The 26,181-nt window shown below is 44.0% G+C and overlaps 2 protein-coding genes and 1 long non-coding RNA gene across 8 annotated transcripts in view; 2 read left to right on the forward strand and 1 right to left on the reverse strand.

Moving 5' to 3' along the window:
• The window catches only part of ZER1 (zyg-11 related cell cycle regulator), a 25,067-nt gene extending 23,559 nt beyond the window's left edge, over positions 1 to 1,508 (reverse strand). For 4 of the 5 annotated variants that reach the window (XM_073314373.2, XM_073314375.2, XM_073314377.2 and 1 more), the window contains exon 1: positions 1,333 to 1,508. The gene's annotated coding sequence lies outside the window, so the exon portion shown is untranslated. The other variant, XM_073314378.2, reaches the window with a different exon arrangement.
• Positions 1,490 to 6,897, forward strand: LOC144929509 (uncharacterized). Its single transcript, XR_013634770.1, has 3 exons — positions 1,490 to 1,795; positions 1,931 to 1,983; positions 6,871 to 6,897. It is a non-coding gene; the product is annotated as an uncharacterized LOC144929509 (long non-coding RNA).
• Positions 6,898 to 7,493: 596 nt separating this feature from the next.
• On the forward strand, positions 7,494 to 25,822 carry TBC1D13 (TBC1 domain family member 13). 2 transcript variants are annotated; one of them, XM_073314383.1, is made up of 12 exons: positions 7,494 to 7,584; positions 8,904 to 8,977; positions 9,906 to 9,946; positions 10,484 to 10,545; positions 10,905 to 11,004; positions 12,571 to 12,653; positions 12,826 to 12,985; positions 15,298 to 15,508; positions 16,269 to 16,432; positions 18,265 to 18,425; positions 18,803 to 18,860; positions 19,862 to 25,822. In XM_073314383.1, the coding sequence occupies exons 1-12, from the start codon at positions 7,562 to 7,564 to the stop codon at positions 19,925 to 19,927; spliced, it is 1,203 nt and encodes a 400-aa protein (XP_073170484.1). In that variant the 5' UTR covers positions 7,494 to 7,561; the 3' UTR covers positions 19,928 to 25,822. The 2 variants fall into 2 exon arrangements, with proteins under 2 accessions (XP_073170484.1, XP_073170485.1); XM_073314384.2 differs by lacking the exons at positions 7,494 to 7,584; positions 9,906 to 9,946 and adding an exon at positions 7,712 to 7,781.
• Positions 25,823 to 26,181: the final 359 nt, after the last annotated feature.

Below are 26,181 nucleotides of genomic sequence, written 5' to 3' on the forward strand. Positions count from 1 at the left end.
GCTGCTACAAAGATGATTGGCAAGGCTTTCAGCATCATGAGTTTGCCCACAAAGAGGGCATAACGAATATTAGCATGAACAGATCACAAGGGATTATTTAAAATAACAGATTGAATGTAAATCCAGAGCTCAGCATAGGTTACATTCTGAAGGAAAACTGCATGGCTCATTTATATTGCATTTACACAGCACTTCACAGTTCCAAAGCACTTAACAAATACTAACTGATCATCCCAACTGATGCAGGAGATATCATCCCTATTTTACAGGTAGGGGAAATGAGGCACAGAGCAGTTAAAATATTCATAGTGTGCTGAGAATTTAGGAATTCTTTGGTGCTCATCCTTTGCTCAGACCACACCAAACATTATAAATCAGATAGATTATAAACAGGGAACAGGTTGCCATTTGTATATGACTATGGCGCAGATACTCCTTTTAAAGTTACAGTACAAGATTGTTGGTGCTGTTCGCAACGGTCACCCACCCAGTAAAACATCTCCAGAAAAGCCTGTTATGATTCGCATTAACACTGTGCATCACCAGATCGCAATGGCCTCCAAAGATATTTTGAGCTGTTTCACCAGCCTGCAGAATGGTCCCTGTCAAAATCAGGTTTTTCTGTCCCTTGAAGGAAGGGACAGACAGGGTGAAACTCCCTTCTGCAATACTACCTACATCTGCCTCTCCGGAAGAGCTGCTGTGCCTGTTTCCAATCTGTTTTAAAGGTCACCCCATTAAACAGTTTCATGAGAGCTGTTACCCTTTTACAGGATCTCTCCTGCAGGACATTGTATTCCAACATTGTCATGAATGAGTCATGATACATTTGCACAAGTGCCCAAAGACATTTTGGGGCTGCTTTAATGCCATTCAAGACGTGCAAAGGTCCCACGGAAACTGGCTCTATAGCTTAGGTGCAGCTCATGGATCCTCCTCGGTCATGTGTCAACCCCGGGAAAGGAGGAGGGTCTTTGCTCGCTCCTTTCCAGTGGGCACGGGTCCGGCTGGGTATCCCTGGTAACGGGGGGACGGTTACCCCTCTCTTAGGGGGTCACCCAGAGTGGGGAATCACGTCTCCCGAGGGTGGATCCAGAGGATACAATGCTCCCTCCCCGGTGGGTGGATGGTCAAGTATCCTCCCCGGGGCAGTAGTGGGTGTGACAGGTCCCGTCCCTCACCCCGCACAGTGGGTGGATCCTGGGTCTCTGACCCGCGGCAGCCGGGGGATTGGGTCCCCGCAGTGAGCGGATCCGGGATCGGGTCCCCCCCGGGCGCCGGTACCACGAGTCAGCCCCGCATGCTCTTATCTCCGATCTCCCTGGCACCCACCTGGCCCGAGGCCCCTGCCCGGCTCTCTGGGTAGAGGGGGATCCAGGTTCGTTCCGGTTCCGGTCCCCGGGGGCGGGGGTCTGTGTGTCCGCCTCAGGGTCCGCTCCCGCCCCCCCCCGCAGCCTCCGCTGTCAACAAATCCAGCCGTCACTTCCGCCAGCCGGAGCCCGGAGCCCTAGACTGCCTTTCCCGGGAAACAGAATCCCCAGGCAGAACGTTCCGCTGCCTGGGCAGAGGCCACAATTCCCCCATCCCACCCCACCTTTCGCCCTAACCCCAGGGAGCTGAAAGGTTCCAGACGGACCGGAAGGGTGACACCTCCCTCTGCGCCTTATCACCTGGGAAATCCCATCGCATTGCAGCCTTCCCTCAAGCCACAAGGTGACATCACATCATGAGAGTGCAGCACGGTGACATCATGGCACAGTGAGATGACATCACAGCCTGATGGTGTCCCAGCATGGTGAGATGATATCACACTGTGATGGTGGCCTGGCGTGCAGATATACTAATACCTAGCTCTTACTTACATCCAGTTTTTTATCAGGACATCACAAAATGCATTCTAAAGGAGGATAATATTATTGCCATTTTACAGATGGGGAAACTGAGACACAGATGGGGGAGCGATTGTCCAAGGTCATCCAGCAGGTCAGTGGCAGAACAAGAAATAGAACCCATAGCTCCTGAAACTCAGTCCATTGTCCTGCCAGCTAGGCCACACTGCATTTTAGCATGATGGGTGGGAGAGATAGCTCAGTGGTTTGAGTATTAGCCTGCTAAACCTAGGGTTTTGAGTTTAATCCTTGAGAGGGTGATTTAGGGATCTGGGGCAAAAATTGGAGATTGGCCCTGCTTTAAGCAGGGGTTTGGACTAGATGACCTCCTGAGGTCCCTTCCAACCCTGATGTTCTATGATAATATGATTGCATTGTGGAAGTATGTCAGAAATACAGGATATTGGGATGATGTTGCATTACATTGTATCTTACCACAATGCTGTAGCATTGTGATACATTGATTTTTATTGCAGTGTAATGACATTCTATAGTAGTGTGTATGGTAACACCCATTGTTTCATGTTCTCTATGTATATAAATCTCCCCACTGTATTTTCCACTGAATGCATCCGATGAAGTGAGCTGTAGCTCATGAAAGCTTATGCTCAAATAAATTTGTTAGTCTCTAAGGTGCCACAAGTACTCCTTTTCTTTTTGCAAATACAGGCTAACACGGCTGCTACTCTGAAACCATTCTATAGCATGTTAACTAGGGCTGTCAAGCAATTAAAACAATTACCCGATTAAAAAAATTAATTGCAATTAATCGCGCTGTTAAACGCCAGTAGAATACCATTTATTTTAAATACTTTTGGATGTTTACTACATTTTCAAATATATTAATTTCAATTACAACAGAGAATACAAAGTGTACAGTGCTCACTTTATATTTATTTTTGATTACAAATATTTGCACTGTAAAACATGTATTTTTCAATTCACCTCATACAAGTACGGTAGTGCAATCTCTTTATCACTAAAGTTGAACTTACAAAAGTATAATTATGTAAAAAAAAAATGCATTCAAAAATAAAACAGTGTAAAACTTTAGAGCCTACAAGTCCCCCCAGTCCTACTTCTTGGTCAGCCAATCACTCAGACAAACAAGGTTGGTTACAATTTTCAGGAGATAATGCCACCTACTTCTTATTTACAATATCACCTGAAAGTGAGAATGGGCATTTGCATGGCACTGTTGTAGCTGACATTGCAAGATATTAACGTGCCAGATGTGCTAAAGATTCGCATGTCCCTTCATGCTTCAACCACCATTCCAGAGGACATGCTTCCATGCTGATAGGTTCTGCTTGATAACAATCCAAAGCAGTACAGACTGATGCATGTTCATTTTCATCATCTGAGTCAGATACCACCAGCAGAAGGTTGATTTTCTTTTTTGGTGGTTTGGGTTCTGTAGTTTCCGCATTGGAGTGTTGCTCTTTTAAGACTTTTAAAAGCATGGTCTACACATTGTCCCTCTCAGATTTTGGACGGCACTTCAGATTCTTAAATATTGGGTCTGTTATGAATTACACCTGGTAGGACACGCATACAACTGCTGCGAATTATACCTTGTAGGACATGCACGCAAATGCTGCGAATTACACCTGATAGGTCATGCACAGTTCGAATCTAGGCTGAGGCACAGAAACAAAGTCCACAACTGCAGAGTTCCCAAAAAACACTAAGTTTATTACGCTCGAGAGTGGTGCCCCCCTGCTAGCCAGGGGCGGACCCTGAATACAGATTATACAAAGGTTATATACTTTTTAGCAAAGCATGTTGCCCTCGTGCATCAGAAACCTTAGCCAATAAACAAACCCTTGACTTATCTACCATCTATCCCTGCTTGGTGCATTCCTCGTGCTATACCAGTATGTTAATTACACAGCATGGTCCTACAGCCATGCATCTGTAACTTTTATTATCAGAATGGGAGGCCTCACATCAAGGCCAAGAGACAGGGAGTTAGAGACTGACAAAAACCAGATACTGGGAGTCAAGGCAGGCTGGAGACAAGGAGGAGGATTTTCACAGGGATTCAGTATCTAAGGATCACTCCTCCTGGTGTATGATGTGCTGACATTTAAACAATGGTGGGCCCCAAACCAAAATGGAGTCACATGTGCTAACTTTTCCTTAACAGGTTGAATGCTGTAGCTATTTTTAGAAATCTCACATTGGTACCTTCTTTGCATTTTGTCAAATCTGCTGTTAAAGTGTTCTTAAAATGAACATGTGCTGGGTCATCATCCGAGACTTTTATAACATGAAATATATGCAGAATGCGGGTAAAACAGAGCAGGAGACCTACAATTCTCCCCCACCTAAGGAGTACAGTTAAAAAAATAATGTGTCAATTAAATTTGTAACCAGCATCATCAGCATGGAAGCATGTCCTCTGGAATGGTGGCCGAAACATGAAGGGGCATACAAATGTTTAGGATATCTGGCAAGTAAATACCTTGCAACAACAGCTACAAAAGTGCCATGTGAACGCATGTTCTCACTTTCAGGTGACCTTGTAAATAAGAAGCAGGCAGCAGTATCTCCTGTCAATGTAAACAAACTTGTTTGTCTTAGCGATTGGCAGAATAAGAAGTAGGACTGAGTGGACTTGTAGGCTCTAAAGTTTTACACTGTTTTGTTTTTGAGTGCAGTTATATAACCCCCGCAAAAAATCTGCATTTGTAAGTTACACTTTCACAATAAAGAGATTGCACTTCAGTACTTGTATGAGGTGAATTGAAAAATACTGTTTCTTTTGTTTATCATTTTTGTAATAAAAAATAATATAAAATGAGCACTGTGCACTTTGTATTCTATGTTGTAATTGAAATCAATATTGAAAATTTAGAAAAACAGCCAAAATATGTAATAAATTTAAATTGGTATTCTATTGTTATAAGTGCAATTAATCGTGATTAATTTTTTAATCACAGTTAATTTTTCTGAGTTAATCACATGAGTTAACTGCGATTAATTGACAGCCCTAATGCTAACATTGCATTTTACCACATGATGATGTTGCATTTCACCACAGTGACTTGTGTTGCGGTATGATGACATGCTGTGACCTGATGTTATAACATTTCTATATCACGATATTGAGTTGCATCGTGATTATGATGGTTTACTTTGCACCATAATGAGGTGGTGTGACGTGAAGATATTTCATTGGAGCATGATGTTGTTGTAGCTGAGGCCTGGCCTGACATGAGTAATTACCACATGGATGTTGTGATGCAGTGTAATAAACCTTAAAATACACGTTACTTCCAGCTGTGATGACACTTTGGTGCACATTGCTGCATGACACAGTTACATTTTGACATGTTTGCTTCCGAGTGAGGGATAATGTTTCTGCCAAGTATGACAATACCGAGTCATAATATCATCCTGTAGCACTGTGTCCTGTTGACTGACTGTCTCAACATGCCAAATTGATTCACCCTTAGCACAACAGTGCAGGGGATGGAATCTAACACCCCAGCTTTTGAGAAGTGCCTCAGGATCTTCAACATGCACAGCAAGCAAGACCTTAGTTTTTAATTCATGGTCAAAAGACTTCCACAGAATAAACTGCCTGGAATGCATTTTCAAATACCTCTAGTTTAATTATATTTTGTTCACGAAGAGCAATGGATTTCTCATTATCATCTTCATTGTGTTCCTTCAGTGAATGTGAACATGAGTTCATACTGCCACAGCAACACTTTGCCAACAACTTCAGCTGCTATATGGCTTGGAGCAAAATAGGAAATGATCCTTTCCTCAGGAATCTTTCTGGATGAAAAGTGCCATGTAAATCAAATTTTGTACTGAAATCCTCCACTATTGGAAAAATAAATATATATTTGTATGTTAAATGTGATATATACCCACATGATGTCAGAGGATTCTTTAAGCCAAGAAATGAGTGAATTCTGGCTGCTCAGACCAGAGATGAAAGGTGAATTTAAGAAAGGAACCAAAAAGCTTCTGGATTATTAAAGGAGGAAAAATCTGGGAGAATACAGTGAAAAAAATGACCTTACAGAATGCAGAGTGCCGTGCAGTCCCAGCTGAACTGAATCATTTCACACCCTATTGGAAATTCTAGTGGACTCCATTCTGATCCTTCAGTGAGTCTTTTGGTTTCGTTTGAAGGTCTAATAAGCTCATAATGTAGTAGGCTCCATTGTTGATCTCTGAGCTGAAGCCCCCCTATTTACCAGCTGTGTTAACCCGACAGGCCCAACAGTGTTTGGCACCTACAGGCCCTTTTCCTCCAGCCTGTGACAGAAGCTGATTAAAGTGATCCACACACAGATTCTTCAAAACCTTAATTTTTCCTAGCAAAAATTGGTAAGCCCAATTAGCTCCATGTGTGGTTTGGGAGAAGCTGCAGTATGCTCTCTGTCTCTCTCTCTGACACAGAGACTCATTTCCACTCTAGCTACTGCTAACAACTCACTCAACCCCCTTTCCTCTTCTAAGCCTGAGTCCTTTAACTGTTTAGTATCCCTTTTTATCCTAGACTTTGGCCTAGAAAGAAAAGGAGGACTTGTGGCATCTTAGAGACTAATAATACATTTATTTGAGCATAAGCTTTCGTGAGCTACAGCTCACTTCATCGGATGCATGCAGTGGAAAATACAGTGGGGAGATTTTATATATACAGAGAACATGAAACAATGGGTGTTACCATACACACTGTAACAAGAGTGATCAGGTAAGGTGAACTATTACCAGCAGGAGAGCAGAGGGGATGGTGGAGGGGGGGACCTTTTGTAGTGATAATCAAGGTGGGCCATTTTCAGCAGTTGACAAGAATGTGTGAGGAACAGTAGAAAGAGTAAAGCTTGCTAGTTTGATGGAGCCAGGAAGTGGGCATCCTCAATTAATAGCCTGCATTGTTTTCTTAAGGAGCCTTATTTCTGTAATTGTTTCTCCCACTTTCTTCTCCCCTAACAGCCTCCTTTGATTTAACTTTAAGCACTCAAACAGGATAATATCAAACAGGTAAATGGAGGTGTATATATTTATAAAAAAACAATACACTGAACTCCCTGATTCTTCACAGGCCCCAATCCCACGCAGGGCCTGGAGGCTCTACCATAATACAAATCACAATAGTAGTCCTGTCATGACAGCCCACAAGCCAGGTTTGAATTCAGACGGGACCAGGGAAAATGTGTTCCCATCCTCTTTCTGACAACATTTAAATGAATTAGTTCAAGAGCTAGCGGGAGAGGATTCACAAGGAAAGCCAGTTCTCTTGCTAGCCAAGTCCTGTGGACAAGCTGGGCACTGTGGCTGTGCCCAAGGTGATTAACTCCCCCTGCCTCAGGCTGCAAGTCTGTAATTCAGGTGACTTCTTCCCTTTCAGGCTGGTCCATGCTGCTGCATCTAAAACACTCCCCTCCATGACAGGGTCCAAGGTAGCAGAGTCTAACCCCGCAGGGAGGGAGCCAGGGCCCAGCAAGCCAGGGCTCTGGCCGTGGGGCCAGGCAGAGGAGGGGCGGGGCCTGGCAGGGGGCGGGGCCTCTCACCCAGGCCCGGGGCGGCTCTTTCCGCAGGGCCCCGCCCCCTCCCCGCCTCTCCTTCCCGCCGCCTGGGGCCAGGTTTCCAGCCGGACCGTTTATTCGGGGCGCGCGGCCGCCGCCGGGGGGGACCGGGAAGTCACCATGTCGAGTCTGCACAAGAGCAGGTGGGGGGGCTCGGGTCTGCCTTTCCCCGTCCCCGAGTCGGGCCGCTGAGGAACCCGGGGGGGAGGGCGGGTCCGGCCCCGAAAGCGGCCCCCTCCCGCCGCGCCCCTCCTTTCTCTGGATGCTGGTCCCCCCCCCCGGAGCGAGGGGTCCCCCCTCCCGGCCGGGGGGGCGCCCCCATAACCGAGCCCTGGGGCAGGTGTGTTCTGGTCCCCAGCCTCCTGCGGGGGAGGGGCTGGCCCAGCTAGGAGGAGGGGGAGGCGGCTGTGGATAAGACCCCCCCTTCCCCTATCTCCGAGGGGGTCTCTGCTTGTGGTTGGCGGCTTTCAGCAGGGTGTGGGCTGAGGAGTGAGATGCTGGGGTGGCTTCTCGGCGGGGGGGCGCTTCAGAAACATTGGGATGTGTATGGGTCAAAGTGGTGTCAGCAGATAGGTCTGTTCTATGCGATTCTGTTCTGCAGAGTCGGGGTGGGGGAAATGGGGCATACTGACCTATGAAAAGTTGGGGTGCTCCATAGCAAATGATGCTCCTGCATAGGGCAAAAAATCTGAGCCAGAGCACAGCGTTACAGCCCGTTTGTGATGCGTGGCTCTGCGTTTAACGGAGCTACAGGCTTTCTTCCCTTTGGGTGCAGCTTCACTAATGCAGCATTGTGGAAGTGCTGGCACCAAAAATTAGGGGGCTTTGAGGATTATTCAAAGGTTTCCTAAAGCTGGAGTGTCCCAGCCTTTCAGTATAGGTGTAAGATGGGAAACTTCAGTATCTAGGAGAGCCTGAGGTAGGCGCTATTACATATGGCCGTTTGCTTTTGCAGTCTGCCTCACTTATTGTACTTGCAACTGAAAAGCAGCTGTGATTAAAAAGTCCTTATCCGAACAAAAGCAAATCATGTTTTTGTAACTATTTACAATGTATGTTTTGTGGTGTAAGTGCCCTTGAAATAAGTAATCTTGAGTGCAAGCCAGGGATAAGATTGATTCAGTGAGAGAGAGCAAGTGCAAGCCAGAGATGAGATTCTCTCAGTGAGAGACATCACAAGCCTAAACTCAAGAGAACTATACAGATTTTTAACAGTAACTGAGTGTTTCTGAGTGTCTAGGAAAGTCCTCAGTGTATATAACTTTTATGTCTAGCTGTAACGGCCAATGGGGACAATGTGGCCGGAGCTTTGATGCCTGGCTGGCAGAGGTATTTGTGCTGTGATCATTTCAGGAAAGCAAGATGCAATATAACTCTGATACCTTCACCTAATCACCTGACTCGCCCTTGGAAGTCTGTCACCTTTATATAATTTGTGTGTGTGGCCACGCTTCTTTTGTAGGATTGCAGAATTTCAGGATGTCCTTGCGGAACCCAAGATCGTTCTGCAGAAGCTCTGTGAGCTCTGCTTTAGTGGTAAGTGACTTCTGCAAAACTTCGTTGTGTGGGCAACCACAACGCTTCTACAGCAAGAATGTCCAGTTCAGGTCTATATTGACAGTTCAGTAACAGACTTGGCTGTTGCACCTATTTTGCTGTAATAGGATTGAGCGAGTTGTAGATACAGTTCAAGATGGAACACTGAGTGATGGGGCCTGTAGTCTCTAGGCCTTGCATTGTGGGTTGTATTTTAGCCACACTTGGTCTGAAGGTCTACACTCTGAAGCCCTTGATACCACAATCATGAGTGCGGTGTAATGCCTAGATGGTGGTTGCTTTCATCCAGAGCTGCTACTATCCAGTGGATAAAAAGAATTTGAAATCTTAAGCATAAAATGTCAATCTCCACTAGATGATTAGCTAATGTTAAATAAGCAAACATCATCTGTGCTACCGCTAAGTTACCAATGTCATAAATGTTTAACAAAGCAGAGCATGTCCCAAATCAAAGACTAAGGGATGTGATTAAAAGAGTTACCAACTGTTTGAGTGGTTTAGAGGCAATTTTAGCTGTACAATATATGGTCTCTGAAACTTCAAATGCAGACAAAAAACTCTTCTTCCTTCACTCCCTATAAAATATCCACTAATTCCTTCACTCAAGACACCATCTGCATATTTCACCAGAAGCATTCCTTCCTTTGCTCCATAGACCATATCATTTTTTCCCTTATGCTTAGCCTAGTCGTCTTCCCGTGCAAGAGCCAAATATGCAAGTCACTTTTTACTTGCTGTATTAACTTTTTTTGGTATGCCCTAGAGCTTCTCAATATCTTTGTAAAACTCCTTGCCAGCTTGAAAAGTGCTGCACTCCTGTTTGCTTGGTAGCATCAGCATAAATGCTGCGTAATGCAGTGAAAGGGCTGGGACTAACTTAATTGACTCTGCCTGATGTATTTCACAGGGATTCCTTTTGATGGTGGGCTGCGCTGCCTCTGCTGGAAGGTGGGTTTTGCTTGGGGCTTTTCTTGTCTTCTGTAAGTTGCGCTCTGGATTGTTTGATTCTGCAAAGTTTTGGGCATTTAAAAAACACAACAAATTGGCTTATCATGACCTAAGAGGCTACTGTGAATCAACAGCTCTTGGCTTGCTGAAAAATCAGGGAAATTTATTCTAGCTAATCTGACGTGATAGTAACAGACATGCTTGTGTGGGGGAGATCATTTGGGCAGGTTGTTGGGTGGGTCTGTACAGCTTTGGTGCATGTACAGCCCCCACTATTAAACCCAGTGGGGTTGAGCTACTGAATTTGCCACTTAAGTGGAAGAAATTTGCTATGCCTTTTTTGCAGGGTGATGTTAAAATGTATCCTCCAGACACTGATGGCCACAACTTGATAAAGTACCAGGCATTCTTCAGGAAGATTCCATTTTCCTCAATGAGCCAGTTCTAATTCCGGTCACCCCCTCATTTGTTTTGCTGAACTTCTAATTGTTAATACCTTCTGCTTCAAGGAGTAATGTGTATGTTCCTTCTGTCCAGATCCTCTTGAACTACCTCCCTGTGGAGAAGGCCTTATGGAGCACCTTGCTGAAGAAGCAGAGGTAATGATCTCTGTACTCTCCAGCCCTAATATCCTTGTGGAGTAGAGACCCGCAGCTTCTTAGCTGTCATTAGCATTTGAAAAAATATTCCTATTTCTAAGGGAGCCTGTAAAATTAGCGACACTTGTGTGGAAGGAAAAAAGTATTGTTCCCCCCCTGTGTTAATTCTGCAGACTGCCCTGGAGGTTAATGTGATGACCTTTCACAGTTGAGCTGGACAATTCTCGTAGAAGAGGTCAAATGCTCCCTGTCTGAGCAGGGGGGCACAGAGGCACCTGTCTGGGTTCAGGGCAGATGTCTTTTGTTTCATTGTATTTATCTTCTAGTTTCTAACATGACTTCCTCCTCTCCTTGTTAAGGGAGCTGTATTCCCAATTCCTGAAGGAAATGATTATCCAGCCTGGGATAGCGAAAGCCAACCTTGGTGTCTCCAGGGAGGATGTGACCTTAGAGGACCATGTAAGTATAGTTTGGTCTTCATGCGGAAGGGAGTTCTTGTAAGTTTCAGACGGATCTTGGGATGATCCATGGTGATCCTTCCTGCTGGCTTAATAGAATAAAATATTTTGAAAACCTAGAAATGGGGTGTTGAGCCCTTATGAGGGTGTCTAGCTCAGTGACGTCCAGACTGAAAAAAGCTGTAAAATACTGTCCTAGGGTAACTTATCCTTTCCTTTTTCCCTTTCCCACTGGCATTCTCAATGAGCTGCTTGTCCATGCAATAGACTTCAGATGGGAGTAAAGGATCAATATGATTAAAGGCTCAGTGGAGGGAGGTCACAGCATGGAGCTGCTAGCAAAATGAATCTCTCCATTTAACCTGTAAAATCCTCTCCATGGATGGAAGGCAAAATGGGCCAGTCTGAAACCAGAGTATAAGAGAAGCAGCATTGGCTAGTGGTTAGACTATGGGATTGGGAATCAAAAGACTTTTATTCCCAGCTCTGCCACTGATTTGCTGTGTGACTCTGATGGTCACTTCACCTCTCTGTTCCTCAGTTTCCCCTCTGTACAATTGGATTAACAGTAATCCCCTTGCAAAAGTGCTTTGAGAGCCACTTATGAGAAGGGTTATTACACTGAAGGATCCATTTTTATTTTTTTAAGTGGTCAGGGAAAAGTGCAAAGGTGGGGTAACTGCTCACACACCTCTTCTCCTACCCCAGCCTCTCCTGTTAGTAGCCAATCATCTATGTCAGTGTGATCTTTGGAAGGGTTCATACTGTGCCTGGCATGTCTGTGACACTCTGAGCTTTAACTTATTTGTTACTGTGACCTTTGAAGTTCTTGGAATGTTTGCTTTTTTGTTTTATTTTTTTGCCATCACTCAAATGCCCTTCAGATAAGTGTTACATTCCATTAGTACAGTTTTGGAAAGTCCTGTATTTGAGCTTGTCTTATGTGTATGTTGTGATGTTCTATGCTTAGTCTATTCCACACTTCCCCAGTCTTGGGTAAACTTGCATTAACTAAACTTTGCACTAATCCACCCAAGCTGGTAATGTTTCGTCAGGCTTCTCGGAGTTCAGATAATCATTACACTGTTATCACTGTGTTGACTATGCAATGCACGTATACAGTGACCGTACCTCTTATAGCGGTTAATATGGAAAATCTCCCTCCACTGATTGGGGCTGTAACCAGAATTCCTGTTAACACAGGTTAGTGAAGCCTGACTGCAGCAGCGAATCCACTAAGACAGGTGAGACTGGATTAGGGAGAGTCTGCTCATACTGCTCTGCACAGGTTGAAAGTAACCACATAGTCTTCACTGGTCTACCAGATGTGTGCTGACTCATTTGAGGTGGGCCAGTGCCCACAAAGTATCAGCTACCCAGAGAAAGCATCCCCATCTGTCTAGCAAATCAGGCTTTAAACATGGCTCTCGCTAGAAAGGCAATAGCACAATCTTCCTAATCCGTGTAGGCAGAGCCAAAAGGCCTCACCTCAGCTTTCAGCAGTGACAGGCTTGCTTGTCAGTAAAACATGAACTTACCATGTTTTGTGTGATGTCTTTTTGTACAGCCACTCAATCCGAACCCAGACAGCCGATGGAACACTTACTTCAAGGACAACGAAGTGCTGCTGCAGATAGACAAGGATGTCAGGTGTGTGTAGATAACTGGGCTCTCTAGAGGGGAGGAATAATAGTGCAGTTTACTTACTTGCTGCATCAGGAATACAGAATATTTCATGTTATCAGACCTGTTCTGTTTCACATGGCACCACTCTGCTTCTAAAAGCCCCTTTTAATTTGGTTTCCACCTTTTTCCATCCCAGGAGGCTGTACCCTGATATGGCATTCTTCCAGCGTCCAACTGACTACCCCTGCTTGCTAATCCTGGACCCCCAGAATGAGTTTGAGACTCTCCGCAAGCGAGTGGAACAGACGACACTCAAGTCACAGACAGTGGCAAGAAACCGGAGTGGAGTCACAAATGTAAGATCTGGCAAGGAGCTTTCCCTGTGCTTCTAGGATGGGGGATGAGTATGTTGTGATGGGGAGAGGGGAGGTGCGTGCACTTGCGTGGCACACTTGCCAAGATGGTTGCCAGGCTGGCTTGTTAAAGATACTCTGCAGTTATTCCTTCCTCCACCTCCACATATGGTGTGGGTTCTTGTATTCCTGCAGGAGGGTGACACGTCTCCCCTTTCTCCAGAGGGATGGGCTTGACTGAAGAACACTTCTGATAAAAGTTCTACAGCTTCAAGCCTGCATTTAATTCTCTCACTTCCTACCTGCAGAGAGAGGCTAAAATCACCCTGGTTTGTGGACAGGGTGCTAACAGTTGCTAGTCAAGTTGGTCCTGTCTGTAACTGCAACAAACGTCACAAGCTCAACAGTGATCCTATATGAGTCCCCCATATCCACTCACAAGTAAGAGTACGCATGTATAGCATACAGTTCCAGGCAAGGAAGGGAGTCGTGCAGATCTTGAACTGCTCTGTAGGTGGAAAGGAATTATCCTTTCTCTGTGTGTTGTGCTCCTGAAATTTCCTGCTCACCCAACAGGTTTTATTTCTCTTTTTATTGATTACATGGTTCTTCCGTACTGTGCGGTTTGACAGCCCAAAGGGAATTGAAGGTAGATGTGCTGCTTTCTCTCGAATTGGTTTTTGTTCTGGCTTCTGTTGGAACAGAATCTTTTCTCTTGAGTTCACTGAGCTCCAGGGGAAGTGTTCACAGCTCTTATTGCCCCTGATTTATGTGTTCCCCTGGTTGGGCTCTAATGGACCAGAGGATTTAATAACAGAGGACGAACTGATCTAGTCTCCCAGAGCCTGAGATGTAACAAGCTGATACAATTCATATACTTGAGACAGCATTGCAGTCAGCTGCCATTTATCTCCCTTATTCTCTTCTGAGTGCAAACATCACTCATAAGAACATAAGAGCTGCCAGATTGGGTTAGACCATAGTCCATCTTGCCCAATATCCTGTCTCTGACAGTGGCCCATACCAGAGGTTCAGAGGGAGTGTACAGAACAGAGCAATTATGTAGTGATCTACTCCTGGCTTCTAGTAAGCAGAGGTTTAGGGTCACCCTGAGCATGGGGTTGGATCCCTGACCATCTTGGCTAACAGCTACTGATGGACGTCTCCTCCCTGAACTTGTCCTGTTCTTTTTTGAACCCAGTTATACTTTTGGCCAGGACAACATCCCAGGTTAGTTGTGTGGGAAAAGTATTACTTCTTGTTTGTATTACATCTGCTGCCTGTTAATTTCATTTGATAACCTCTGGTTTTTGTATTGTGGGGAAGGGTAAATAACACTTCTCTCCATTTTTTCCATACTATTTATGATTTTTATAGACCTCGATCATCTCTATTTATAGTTTGTTTTTTGTTTGAAGCTGAACAGCTCTAATGTTTTTAGTCTGTCCTGGTATGGAACCCAATTTATACCCTTGATCATTTTTGTTGCCCTTTGTACCTTTTGCAATTCCATTATATCCTTTTTGAGATGGGGCAAACAGAACTGGAGACAGTATTCAAGGTATGGCACACAATGGACTTATAGTGTCATTATGATATTTTCTGTCTGCCTTTCTATCCTTTTCCTAATAGTTCCTAAAATATGGTTAGCCTTTTTGACCACTGCTGTGTGTTGAGAGGAAGTTTTCAGAGAACTAATCACAGTAACTCCAAGATCTTTCTTGGGTGGACACAGCTAATTTAGACCCAATCGTTGTATACATATAGTAGGGCTTATTATTTTTTTCCAAATGTGCATTACTTTGCACTTACCAACATTGAATTTCATCTGCCATTTTGTTGCCCCATCACCCAGGCTCATACCTGCCTAGTGCTGTTTTCCCTACATGCATGTACTTCCCAGCATCATTCTAGAACAGATACAGTAGCACTAGTGAATGATGAATACCTTGCTAATGTGAGAGATCACTTCTCTTCCTGCCTCTCTAATATAGTAGGTCTTCTCTCACATGAATACTGAGCTTGTGTTTTTGATTCAGGGTAGCTGTCCACTGCTGAATTAGTTTATTCGTTCTTGGAAAAGGCTTGCCATCCTGGCTTCCTTTGTATTTTATGGCAGTAAGTCTTACAACTGACATGGCCACCATCTGGATTTAAGGATTAATTACTCCCTGGAAAGGGCATTTGCTGTTGGTTAATGATTATCCGGGGGAGCTGAGTGCCTGAAGTTAAATACCTGTGTCATGGAAAACTTATTGCCTATGCAAATTGGGTGCCCAGAATAATTTTTCTTATGTGTTTACCTTACTCTTCAGGTGAGTTCCCCTCTTAAAACATCTGCTCCTAATTCATTGAGTGAGTATGAAGTTCTGCCTAATGGCTGCGAAGCTCACTGGGAAGTGGTAGAACGAATCCTGTTCATCTACGCCAAGCTAAATCCTGGGATAGCATATGTCCAGGGGATGAATGAAATAGTGGGGCCTCTTTACTATACCTTTGCTACAGATCCCAACAGTGACTGGAAAGGTAAGCACTTAGAGTGCTTGAGTGACTTACACCATTCCTGGCAGCAGTTGTTGTAGGGAATGGTTATCAGAGCAGATGAGGAGGAGACTGGCAGGCTTTCCTCATACCAGGTCCCTGATAAAAGGGGGTGGTTCTGAGAGAGTGCTTGGAAAGAGCCTCCTGGGAAGTACGGGAATTCTCTGATGCACTTCTGAGACAGCTTGGGAAATCCGTCTGTCGAAAACTTATGAATTCTGGTTTTATGAACTCTGTGTCAATATGCTCCATGTATATCGGATCAGCCATTTGTTAACGGGGACTGTCAGGTGCTTCACAGACCCTACCTAGAGAGCTGTGAAAGGATCATGCAGACTCATTAACATTTACTGTGGCCGTACAATGAGTTGGCTATAGGGACTGGCTGAACTGCAAGAAACCAGTTTTTCCAGTGGGTAGTAATCAAGCAACAGATAACCTGAGCAGGCGTGGAAGGGCTAATCAGGAAGGTCGCATGACAAGATATTGGAAGGCTTGGGAGAGCTGATGCTAGCTTTCCGGAGATAGGCAATTGGACTGCATTGTCTGCTACTAAGAAAGGTGTTGGACATGGGGTTTGTAATGGAGTGTGTGCCTGCTCAGTCCCAGCAAGCCAAGAACACGTGGGGCCCATGGTTGGAGTTCAGTATCACAGGCTGGTTAGTGTCTAGCAGGGGAAGCTTATCAAGGTTGCAACAGCTTCCTTCTGCACATCTGCTATACCACTCCTATGTGTCTCTTTCAGAACATGCGGAAGCAGATACATTTTTCTGCTTCACCAATCTAATGGCTGAGATCCGGGACAACTTCATTAAGAGCCTGGATGATTCTCAGTGTGGCATCACCTACAAGATGGAGAAGGTTTACTCCACCCTGAAGGAGAAGGATGTGGAGCTGTACTTGAAACTGGTGAGGAGTCGGACATTCATCTTGCCCCTCCATTGGAACGAGGAATAAGATGTGTGGTGGATCTTTGTCCTCTTTCCAGATAGAACTTGCTCTCCATCTTAATTTGTAACAGTGCCTAGGTAGTACAGTGAAGGCTGCTTAGAAGTGGTATGATACAACTAAAGAGCTTTTGTTCTCAGGGATAGGTTGTCTTGAGAGTGATGCAGGGTTGAGTATCTGTAGGACAAACTGCTCTTGCCACATTGAGCATCTAGACCAGGTTATATTGATGTAGCAAATATTTTGTCCTCTTTTTAGAGGTGGAAATCTGTAACTTATTTACTCTAAAGCTGCTAAACTGTGGCAGAAAGAGGTGGTTTGCCCAATGTCTCTGGCCACCTGGGGCAATGGTTTAGCTGGGAGTGGTGAAACTCACGATCTCCTGAGTCTCTGGACTCTGCTTTTGTAATTAGGCCAAACACACGTGCTCTTGCAAAGTTCCTTTACAACCTGAAGTTACAGGTTTTTTCTCAGGGGGAACAAATTCCTGTACTTTACTTCTATTGCCATCATATATCCCAATAGCATTCACTTTATAAATTACATTGAAAAATTATGGCAGCTCAATAATAAATCAAAACTTGGTAATAGTAATGCCATCCTGTATACGTAATAATGTTACCTTCCTGTAGCACCCTTCCTCTGAGGATCTCAAAACACTCTGTTCCTGTAAGGCGGGTAGAGGCGGTTGCAGGCCTTATGGAATGCAGCAGTTGTCTAACGGTACAGCAATGCAACACAAGTTTAGGATGGAAGTGTAGAATATTGTTTCTTAATGAAACTGAAGGGAGAACTTACGGGAGGCAGAATGTAGTTACGAGAGTAGGAATCTGGTGAACGTTAGGCTTCAGTGTGTGTGTGTATGTGTATAAAATTAGATCTTAATATGACTTCAAGTGGTCATACTCTGTCTTCTGTCAGCACATTGTCACACCCCACCATGCTGGTTCAGGGGGAAGAGTGTCATGTATTTAGTCACTAGCACCACTTCCTGCAGGCCCCCCAATAGATGTTCCGTAGAATTCTCCCATCTGTAGAGTCCTGGAAATCTGCAGATATCCGCAGACCATGTTTGGAATTCAATGCAGATCCAAATTTTGTATCTGCGCAGGGCTCTACCCATCTGAATACTGAACTGACTTGATCTTGCTGAATTTGTGAAATATGTGGACCACAGTAAAAAGCAGCTAAAAGCTTTGAGTTTGTCTATTGGCTGCCAGTGTAAACTGGGTCTGGAGAACTCTGGTCTGTGCGATTTTTATGCTAACCTTCCAATAACCTAATCACTAGGGGATTTTTAGAGTCATTGAAAGGAGAGGAAGTACTTCTGATCTAAACCCTTAGGGGAAATGAGGTGTGTGGGACTTTTTTTTTTAAAAGGAGAAATGAAATTGAATTAGCTTAAATATCTGAATTGCAATTTATGAAAATAATAGTTCCTACGTTCCATGACTTAGAAACCTGGGCATGATTTCTGCTATCTGAGCCATAGACATTGAAGATAGATGCATGTATGGAGAGCTATCCTTCAGAGCACTGTAATTTGGGGGTGGGGTTTTGTGGAGAGGCTTTGAAAGGAGACATGGCATAGTATCTCATAACATGAGGCTAAGGAGACTTTGAAGCAGAGAGGTGTAACTGTAAAGTACAGGCAGATTTCTCCGTATTACACTGCAGGATGCTAGCCTATAACCCGGTTACTAAGAGGACGCCAGGGAGGCAGTGAACATCCGTCTGTCTTTTCCAGTTCAGTACAAGCAATTAATTACTGACTCTGTCTGTCTGTCCAAAAGCAAGAGCAGAACATTAAGCCCCAGTTCTTTGCCTTCCGTTGGCTGACGCTGCTGCTGTCCCAAGAGTTCCTGTTGCCAGACGTCATCCGTATCTGGGACTCTCTCTTTGCCGATGACAACCGCTTTGATTTTCTGCTGCTTGTCTGCTGCGCCATGTTGATGTGAGTGCTGTGACAGCTGACACTGAGGATGTTGACTCTAGTGTGCTCTCCCTCACCCCACAGTTCACATCTTGTCTCCTAAAGCTCAGTCTCCCCATGCTGGGCAAAGTAAATATGGGCTGTGTGCTCCTCCACCCCATTCTCTGCTTGAATCCACAGATATAGGGGTCTCTCTTGCATGCAAGAGACATGCCAAGGGGGCTCTGATGAAAGGATGTAGCCATTCTTGTCACAATGGCAAAAGAAACAGGGCCCTTAAGGAAGGGTGGGAGGCATGTGGTGAGCCATACACACCTTAGTTGCTGACTTTTGGGATATTTTTGGACAAGGTACTAAAGAAGCAAAAAGTACTTGAATTAACATACCCTCTCTTTCAGACTAATCCGGGATCAATTACTGGAAGGGGACTTCACTCTGAACATGAGGCTGCTACAGGTAAGTACTAAAATACATCAGGAATGCGGAGGACGTGGAAGAACTCTTTAAACAGGAGATCTTCCTCTTGTACAATACTTGGATATGATAGAGGCAGCCTTCCTGGAATATTTTTACCAACCCTCTGCTGATCATAATGAAACCATGTTTGGAAAATCTAAACACTTAGCAAACTTCATGGTGTGATATAAGATCAAGCATTAACTTCTACTGCATGCTCCCCTTAATTGGAAAATCCAGTGAAGCCACTCCTGGCCAATAACTCTTAATAACAATACGCCTATTTACTGGCTGTGCCTTTCAGGTGTTTAGGCTTCTTGGGATCTGTCTGCTGCTGCTTCTGACGGTTTGCTCCTCTAATAGCAGCCTTCGCCTCCATAGCTGACTTGCAGAAAGTGGCTGTATGGCTACCTGTTCCTGGCTGTTAATTTGCTCTTTCAACTCCAGTTATAAATGCTGGACATCTTGCCACTAGCAGTAGGTTCAGTGCCTGCCCCAGAATGGAGGATTCCTCCTCCTAACTCCTTGGTCAGTCTAGTAACATGTTGGGCCATCAGCTGCTCAGAAAGCAGCATTACTATTAAAATGTTGTCTCTTAATTAGGAGTCCCTCAAAAGAGGATGAAAGGCCATGTGTTGGAGGGGACCTGATTAAGAGAATTCTAATTTATTACATACAATAAAATATTATTTTGGATCCTTGCATCCTTAATACAGACTTCCATAATGGAGCTAGTCATTGCATAAAGCCAACTTAACCCCACACTCAGGACTACCAAAATAATCTAATGTTCTGTAGGATGTAAAAGACTGATCAGTTACGAAACATAGAGGGAAATTGTTTACTCCAGGTGACTTTAACTGTGGAGGTAACATCTAATTTATAAACACCAGGGCATTCATTGGGCTGGTCAATGATATTGTAGCAAGTCTCTGCCCTGTTAAAAGGTAGAATAGGTGCAACGAACATTAAGGAAATAAATCAATTCCTTTTTAATGCAGGATTATCCCATCTCTGATGTACGCCTGATTCTGAAGAAAGCGAAGGAGCTTCAGGACTCCAAATAGTCCATAGCCCTGGCAGTGTGCGTGAGAGAAACTGTGCAGTAGTGTATCCTAGGAGACTCCCTCCTACATGTGGTGCATCATCAGAGCCCCTACGATCTCTGCTGGGCATTTGGTTTTGTGTTCCAGTAATTGGCCTTCTTGAAGACTTACTTCTACTCTATTAGGTCAAGGACTGCCTATTTCCCCAGCTAGTCAGGTCCTGCACTCCAGGTTTTCCTAATCTCAGACAACTCCACACTGCCTGAGCAGTGCTTTGTATTTTTGTAATGACTTTAAGTTTGGGAAGATGGAAATTGTTTAGCTACATATCTCTCAAAGTCTTATGAAATGAACTTTTGTGATCATAGCATTATGGAAACATGTGCTCATGCACAGGAACTTCTGCATTAGGGGAAGGGACAGGCTGGGACCAGTGGGATTTCGGTGAGTATAGAGAGAAGAATGTCTTCATATAAATACAACATGTCACTTTGACGTCATGCATCCTGCTCGTTTGAGTAGCTGCTGGATTTTGTTCCTTTCTGTCTGCATCTTACCATCTCTTTTGGGTGCACAAAAAAAGTCCAGTTTCCTCCTGGTGAGTGGCGGATGAGGATTCAAAACAGCAGAGTCTCTTCCATGGGAAAGAGACTTTAAGAAGCTGGGATTGGAGAATGCTATTACTGCTGGCTGCTTTACTGGAGAGCAAATTTCACTGCACAGAGTCTGCCCCAGGATTGCCTTATCAAGGAGTTGTCTCATTGGTGCTGACTTGACTTGGAAATTGGAACTAGATATGTGGTTTTAATTGGTGTAGTTCAAATAAGCCTTATGTTACTCACAGCCTTAAAGCAGGGTCCTTGCTGCTGCTGAGACTGCTTGTCTTGAGCTGTTTTCAGTGCCGCTGCTATGGATCATGCTTTACCCTAATTCAAAGGCAGGATATCTAACTTCAAGCAGGCTCATGAAGTACAAGGGAAAGGCCTCCATTCCTGTGCTGAAAACATAGGTATCTTCAGAGGAGACTTATTAATAGGGAGAATGATGGTTTTGGTCTTAAACTAAGTTTTTTGCATAATATTTCCCAGAACACTCCAAGCCTTCTAACTAAATCTGGATAAGCTCTAGTCCCGTAATCTTCATGTTGTCCTGTGGTACTCTTTGCTGGGAAGTGACTCAAACTCACAGATCAGATTAACATCAAGGCAATCTCTGGATGTGATCTACTGGAGCAATTCAGTGGGAATACCTGGTCCCTTGGGAGAGTCCCCTTCCCTGTGGGCAGTTCCTGAAGGAGGGAGAGCCATGTGCCATGGGGACAGTAATACAGAGGGGGATATTTATTAATGTACTCCATTCAGATACAAAGGAGCGGGCCAGGTCTGCATAGTTTGAGATTAGTAATAGGGTAACCTGTAGCCTGCAAGTAGCTTTGGAATGATCAGAACTCCTGACCCACAGTTCGAGTCAGGGTGGCTATGGAAGAAACATGAGTAGCTAAATATTCCAGCTGCTGCAAGAGCTTCCAAGCAAACGCTAACCTGAGGTGCTTTACTCTCCCTGTTAGTGAAGTGCTGGATTGCCTTTGCATAGCTGTCAATGTAAGGACTGTTCTGTATTTATATAATCTTAAGTGTTTTGCATTATGTCTCCTTTTTATTAGAGGTCAATTTTGTGCTTTCTCAGAGGGCTGCTCACCCTGCTGATGAGACCTGGTAGCAGTCTAGCCATAATTGTACCATAACTGGGGGGCTGTCAGCCTTCAGATGTCAGGTTCGTGCTGTGTTCCAACTCCTAAAGCCTAGTCAAAGTTCTGTGTAGCTTAGTGAATTTCTAGAGGGACAGTTTACCTTGGTGTTGGCGTTGGGGCTGTTAGCAGCTCTGATCGTGCCTGACATTTTTACTCTTGTGCACCTGTGCCGCTTCAGAGTAGTGGTTTCTGTGAACCAGAATAGATGTGCCAATAACGAGGATGCAGCAGAATCTTGCTGTTTGGATGTGGGGGTGGAATTTTAAACAAAGTGGGTGATGGCCTCCCCTTTTATTGAAACCCTTCCTATGGGATAGATTCTGTCCCATAAGAAATGGGGCGGTTGAGAGAATACTGTAGCTCTCACAGTTTACGAGCAACTATGGCTTCTCCCCATGCCTTTTAATCACCGTGTCTCTGTTCAGCAGCGGCTGTTCCAAGAGAACGTGTGATCCATCTACTGAACTCCCCTGTGCTAGAAAGGCCAGTACTAAGTAGCCTTTTGTAATCGTAAAGACTGTTGCTGCACACGGGCTTCGAACTGGATGATCAGGCCCTTCGGCAAAGCTCCCTCTAGAATCGTTGAGGTTTGCCTGAATGAGGACTGTAGGATTGAACCACAAAAGTGGGAAAACTTGTCCAATATGCTCTGGCTTCAGAACTGCCCAAGATATCCTCCATTAAAAGTCCCTCTCCCACCCCCCAATTTATTTATCTGAAACTTACACATGGTCTTTTGAAATGTTTTATGGTACCTGGGCTGTGTGGGTCACACTTGCCTTAAAAGGAATCCTCCCCATTCTTCACCAATACACACACATACACTCCATGACTGTCACCATATTGACATGCCAATGAGTGTAACTTGTTTCTTTTAATAGTGCGTGAAAAATGGTGATAGTTTGAAGAGTAAAATTTTTAATACACTCTGAAATTCCACTTAGGTTTCTTTACAATATTCATTTGCAATATTGTCATGAATTAGGTCTAAAAGTTCAGCTTGTGGGTGGATTGTTTTTCAGTGCACAACTCTTGTATTAAATAGAAACCCTTTACAACTGTAGGGGGAATAAGAATGTATTAAGTTTCCTATTTGGATTTAAATATTTCCCCTGCTGTGTCTGCAACTCAAATGTTGCAGCACTTTGTTGGTGTATGAGAACTTGAAAGTGACTTTGACTATCCTCTCTGCTTATTCATTGTGGAGAAAGTGAAGACAGCAAGTGAGTGGCATGAGTTGATCTGTTAAAAATTTCAGATGGTTGTCAAGGAAATGTCTTTTAAACCTGATCACCTCCTTTTTAAAGAAGGGAACTTAAAAAAAAATCAAATGGTAGCCTGGTTTAGGGCCAAAGCCAACTTCTGCTGAAATTAATCAAGTCTTTCTGTTGATTCTGTTGGGAGCTGGATCAGATGTTTAAGGAACAGTACCACAGATGTGACTGAAGAGGCCTGGAACTGATTCAGTTGTGTAGCCTTCTGCATTGCTGTATGAGATACTTGATTTTGGGTCTTGCTGCTGTCTTCATCCTCCCAGCTGGCTGAGATGCACTGCTTAGGATGGGGTTGTAGAGTCACCACACAAATCCTGTCCATTCATTTTAAGGAGTGACTAGTGGTTCTAAATGGAAATCTCTGGATTGGGGTTGTGGCTGTAATTGAGGATGAGAATGGAGATCCTCACCTTTCAGTAAAGGGTTACAAATGGCACCCCAGCAGAAAACAAATGGCAGAAACGCACCTTAGATGTCTGCCTCAGAAGAAGCTTGTGGCTGTTAGCCCTGACGCCTTAGTTTTTGCTGCTCGTTTTGATTAAACTCCATTTTTCGGGTCTCCTCCTGTTTGAACATCATAGGGCTAGAGGGTTTTATTTATGATGGCTTAGTGAGTTGGAGCTGAACGTCTGTAAAAGGAGAGGTTCTCTAGTTGACAATGAAACAAAAGGTGTGACAGCATAGAAGGTGTGGGGAGGAGAATGCGGGGAGCTCCCATTGTAGTTCCCAAAGGCAAGACTAGATAACTTGTAACAACACACTCTGATACAATTTGTGAGGCTTTGTTTCCTACTTGAAAAGGCCTCTCTTCATTAGTAACCTAGATCCCTTATTATTCTTTAAACCTTTGGGCGGTGGAGGGTTTGCTGTGTTGATATTCGAAGGGAGGGAGGCTGTTGAAAGGACTCATTAATTTTTTCCAATGGTACTTTTAGGTTTTAAATATGGCTGACTCTTATTGTAGTGTGGGGCTTATTGTTCACTTTTATGGAGCAAACAAACACTATTAGTTGGGAGGAAAATAATTAACAGTAACTGGGAACCTACTGTCAACCCTTCTGATTAGTTACCCTAACCCTCATTCCTCAAATCATTTTAAAGCTGGACAGTATTAACTAGCCCATTTTCTGCTATCTTTGTGCATATAGTGGCTGCCACAGACCTGTGGGATTCATGTCTCCAGAGCCTTCTCTGTGACAGGAGCAGCTCTGAAAATTTTAATGCATAGTTGCTCTTTCTTGCAGTGCTGTGGTGTGGGGGGGAGCTAAATGCACAGGAAGAGATTTAAATACCTTAATCATTGAATTCATTAGCTGCTCACTGTATACAAATAACTCATCAAGAGCAGGATCATTGTCACTTTGGTGGAAGCTTTCCTCCATCAGGAGGAAAGGCAGGAAACTAAGCTGGGTGGATCAAGAGATGGGGATTGGTCATAAGGGAGAAGGCCAGCACCCTGTGCCTTCCCCCCCTTGTCTACCCCCACCCCTCTGGAATCTTGTAGCCTTGGCAACTGGGAGGAAAAAGGATAGTGAAGAATATAATCCTGAGGTTGGTCATGTTTGTCAGGGAAATGTGGAACTATTTTTTTTGTTTTTTTCAGAGCAAGTGTTGGCTGGATTAATTTGTGGCTGGAGTTTTGAGGTCCAAGCTTGAATTATTTACAGCTCAGCAACAGGTGGAGTGGAAGTCAGAAGCTGCTGTAGGTAGCACAGTGGTGTTCAGGAGTACAAGGGCTGTTGTTCCTTTTAACTGAGCATTTGGTGACTTTTTGTATGTTTTAGCCATTTAGAACTTTTTTTTTCTAAAATGCCCTTTTGCAAAAGGGCAAATCTGGTGATTTATACAAGTTCAGTTTTTTCTCTTTGGCTGTCTTTAAAAAAACACACACTTCTAAAAAGGTATGGAGAACACATCTGTATCTCATGCTTTTTCCACGTGTTTAAAGTTTTTTTTTGTTAAACACTACTGATTTTGATGAAGTTCCCTTCAGCTAAACAGGGGGGTTTGTGTTGACCTTATCTGCTATCCATAACAATATGAGACTTCCCCTAGCCACAGATTGTGCTCAGAGTTAAAGCTGCTACATGTGATTTATTACAGTATTTCTAAATGCCCTCTTCCATAGTAACTGAGGGATGAAACAACATGTGCTAGTTGGATGTCAGTAGAACTAATCTCAGTCCACTCCATTCTGGGAGTCTATCACTAGCACAGGGTTCTGCATGTATAAGCTAAATCTACCCACCACCACTGCCTTATTCTTTTTCTTAGCAAGATTATCCTATTTGGCAGGTTACTCTGAGCCTTTGTCTATCTATTTCTGCAGTACGATGGTATCTAGTGGGATAGGGAGTGGTGGTGGTGTGTTAAAGGAGGTGGTCCAGACTTGAATTCACAAGGCCCAGAGTGTGTCCTCTGATTATCTACAGGTAATATGCTTAGCAGGGAACAAGCATTTTTGCAGACAAAGCTGTTGCTTGGCAATATTTCTGAGGCTGCACAAATGTTCCTAAAAGGAAGATGTCCTTGAGGGTCACTTACTTTGACTACAGATCTAAGCATCACTGTACAAGCCTGAACAGGTAGAAGCGAAAGCAGTTTTTCTGTTCCCCACCCCTCCAGGACAGTTGCCACAAATCCAGTGGAAGGAACATGCTGGTACCTCTAACTGAAGAAGGGAACAAAAGATCCCTGATATACAATGCCATGTAGAAGGCTAGGAGGTGGATCCTTTACAACACAAAACTGGTCCTGGTGTTTATTACCTTTACTTTTTTATTTCTATAACTTTTCCCATGAACTACAATTATCCATCTGTAATGTCTGTAATTCTTTTTTTCATGAATGCTGTTCTGTTGATTTGTCATAATAAATATTTTTCTTTGCAAATACTGATATGATCTTTTTCTTTCCCACAGTCTCCTTTGACAGTGTTGGTACAAAGAGTTGTCTAATGTTTGGGGGGTGTCAAGCTATTATGGTGTGAAAGTGGGCAGAAGAAACCGAAGTAGGAAAAGAAACTGTTGTAGTCTCTTTATGCTTTAGGATCTGAGAAGGAGAGGAGATGGACTCTAACAGATCTCATCCAGCTCTAGCTACAGGTAATGCATCTTAGGTTCCTTGTAAGAAACCAAGTTTTCTGTACTTGCAGAGAAAAACTTGAGAAACATACCCAAGTGTATTCCGAATGGGCATAGCAGAGCAGGCTCATCAAAGGAATCCACCATGTATTTTATATCTCCATTTTA

The sequence above is a fragment of the Lepidochelys kempii genome, chromosome 16 (assembly GCF_965140285.1).
Source record: "Lepidochelys kempii isolate rLepKem1 chromosome 16, rLepKem1.hap1, whole genome shotgun sequence".
NCBI classification, from domain to species: domain Eukaryota; kingdom Metazoa; phylum Chordata; order Testudines; family Cheloniidae; genus Lepidochelys; species Lepidochelys kempii.

Coding starts and splice junctions, on each gene's coding strand:
- TBC1D13 (XM_073314383.1), top strand. CDS start 7,562: ATGTCGAGTCTGCACAAGAGCAG. Junction 10,546..10,904: donor ACCTTGCTGAAGAAGCAGAG/GTAATGATCTCT, acceptor CTCCTTGTTAAG/GGAGCTGTATTCCCAATTCC. Junction 18,426..18,802: donor GTCTGCTGCGCCATGTTGAT/GTGAGTGCTGTG, acceptor CCTCTCTTTCAG/ACTAATCCGGGATCAATTAC.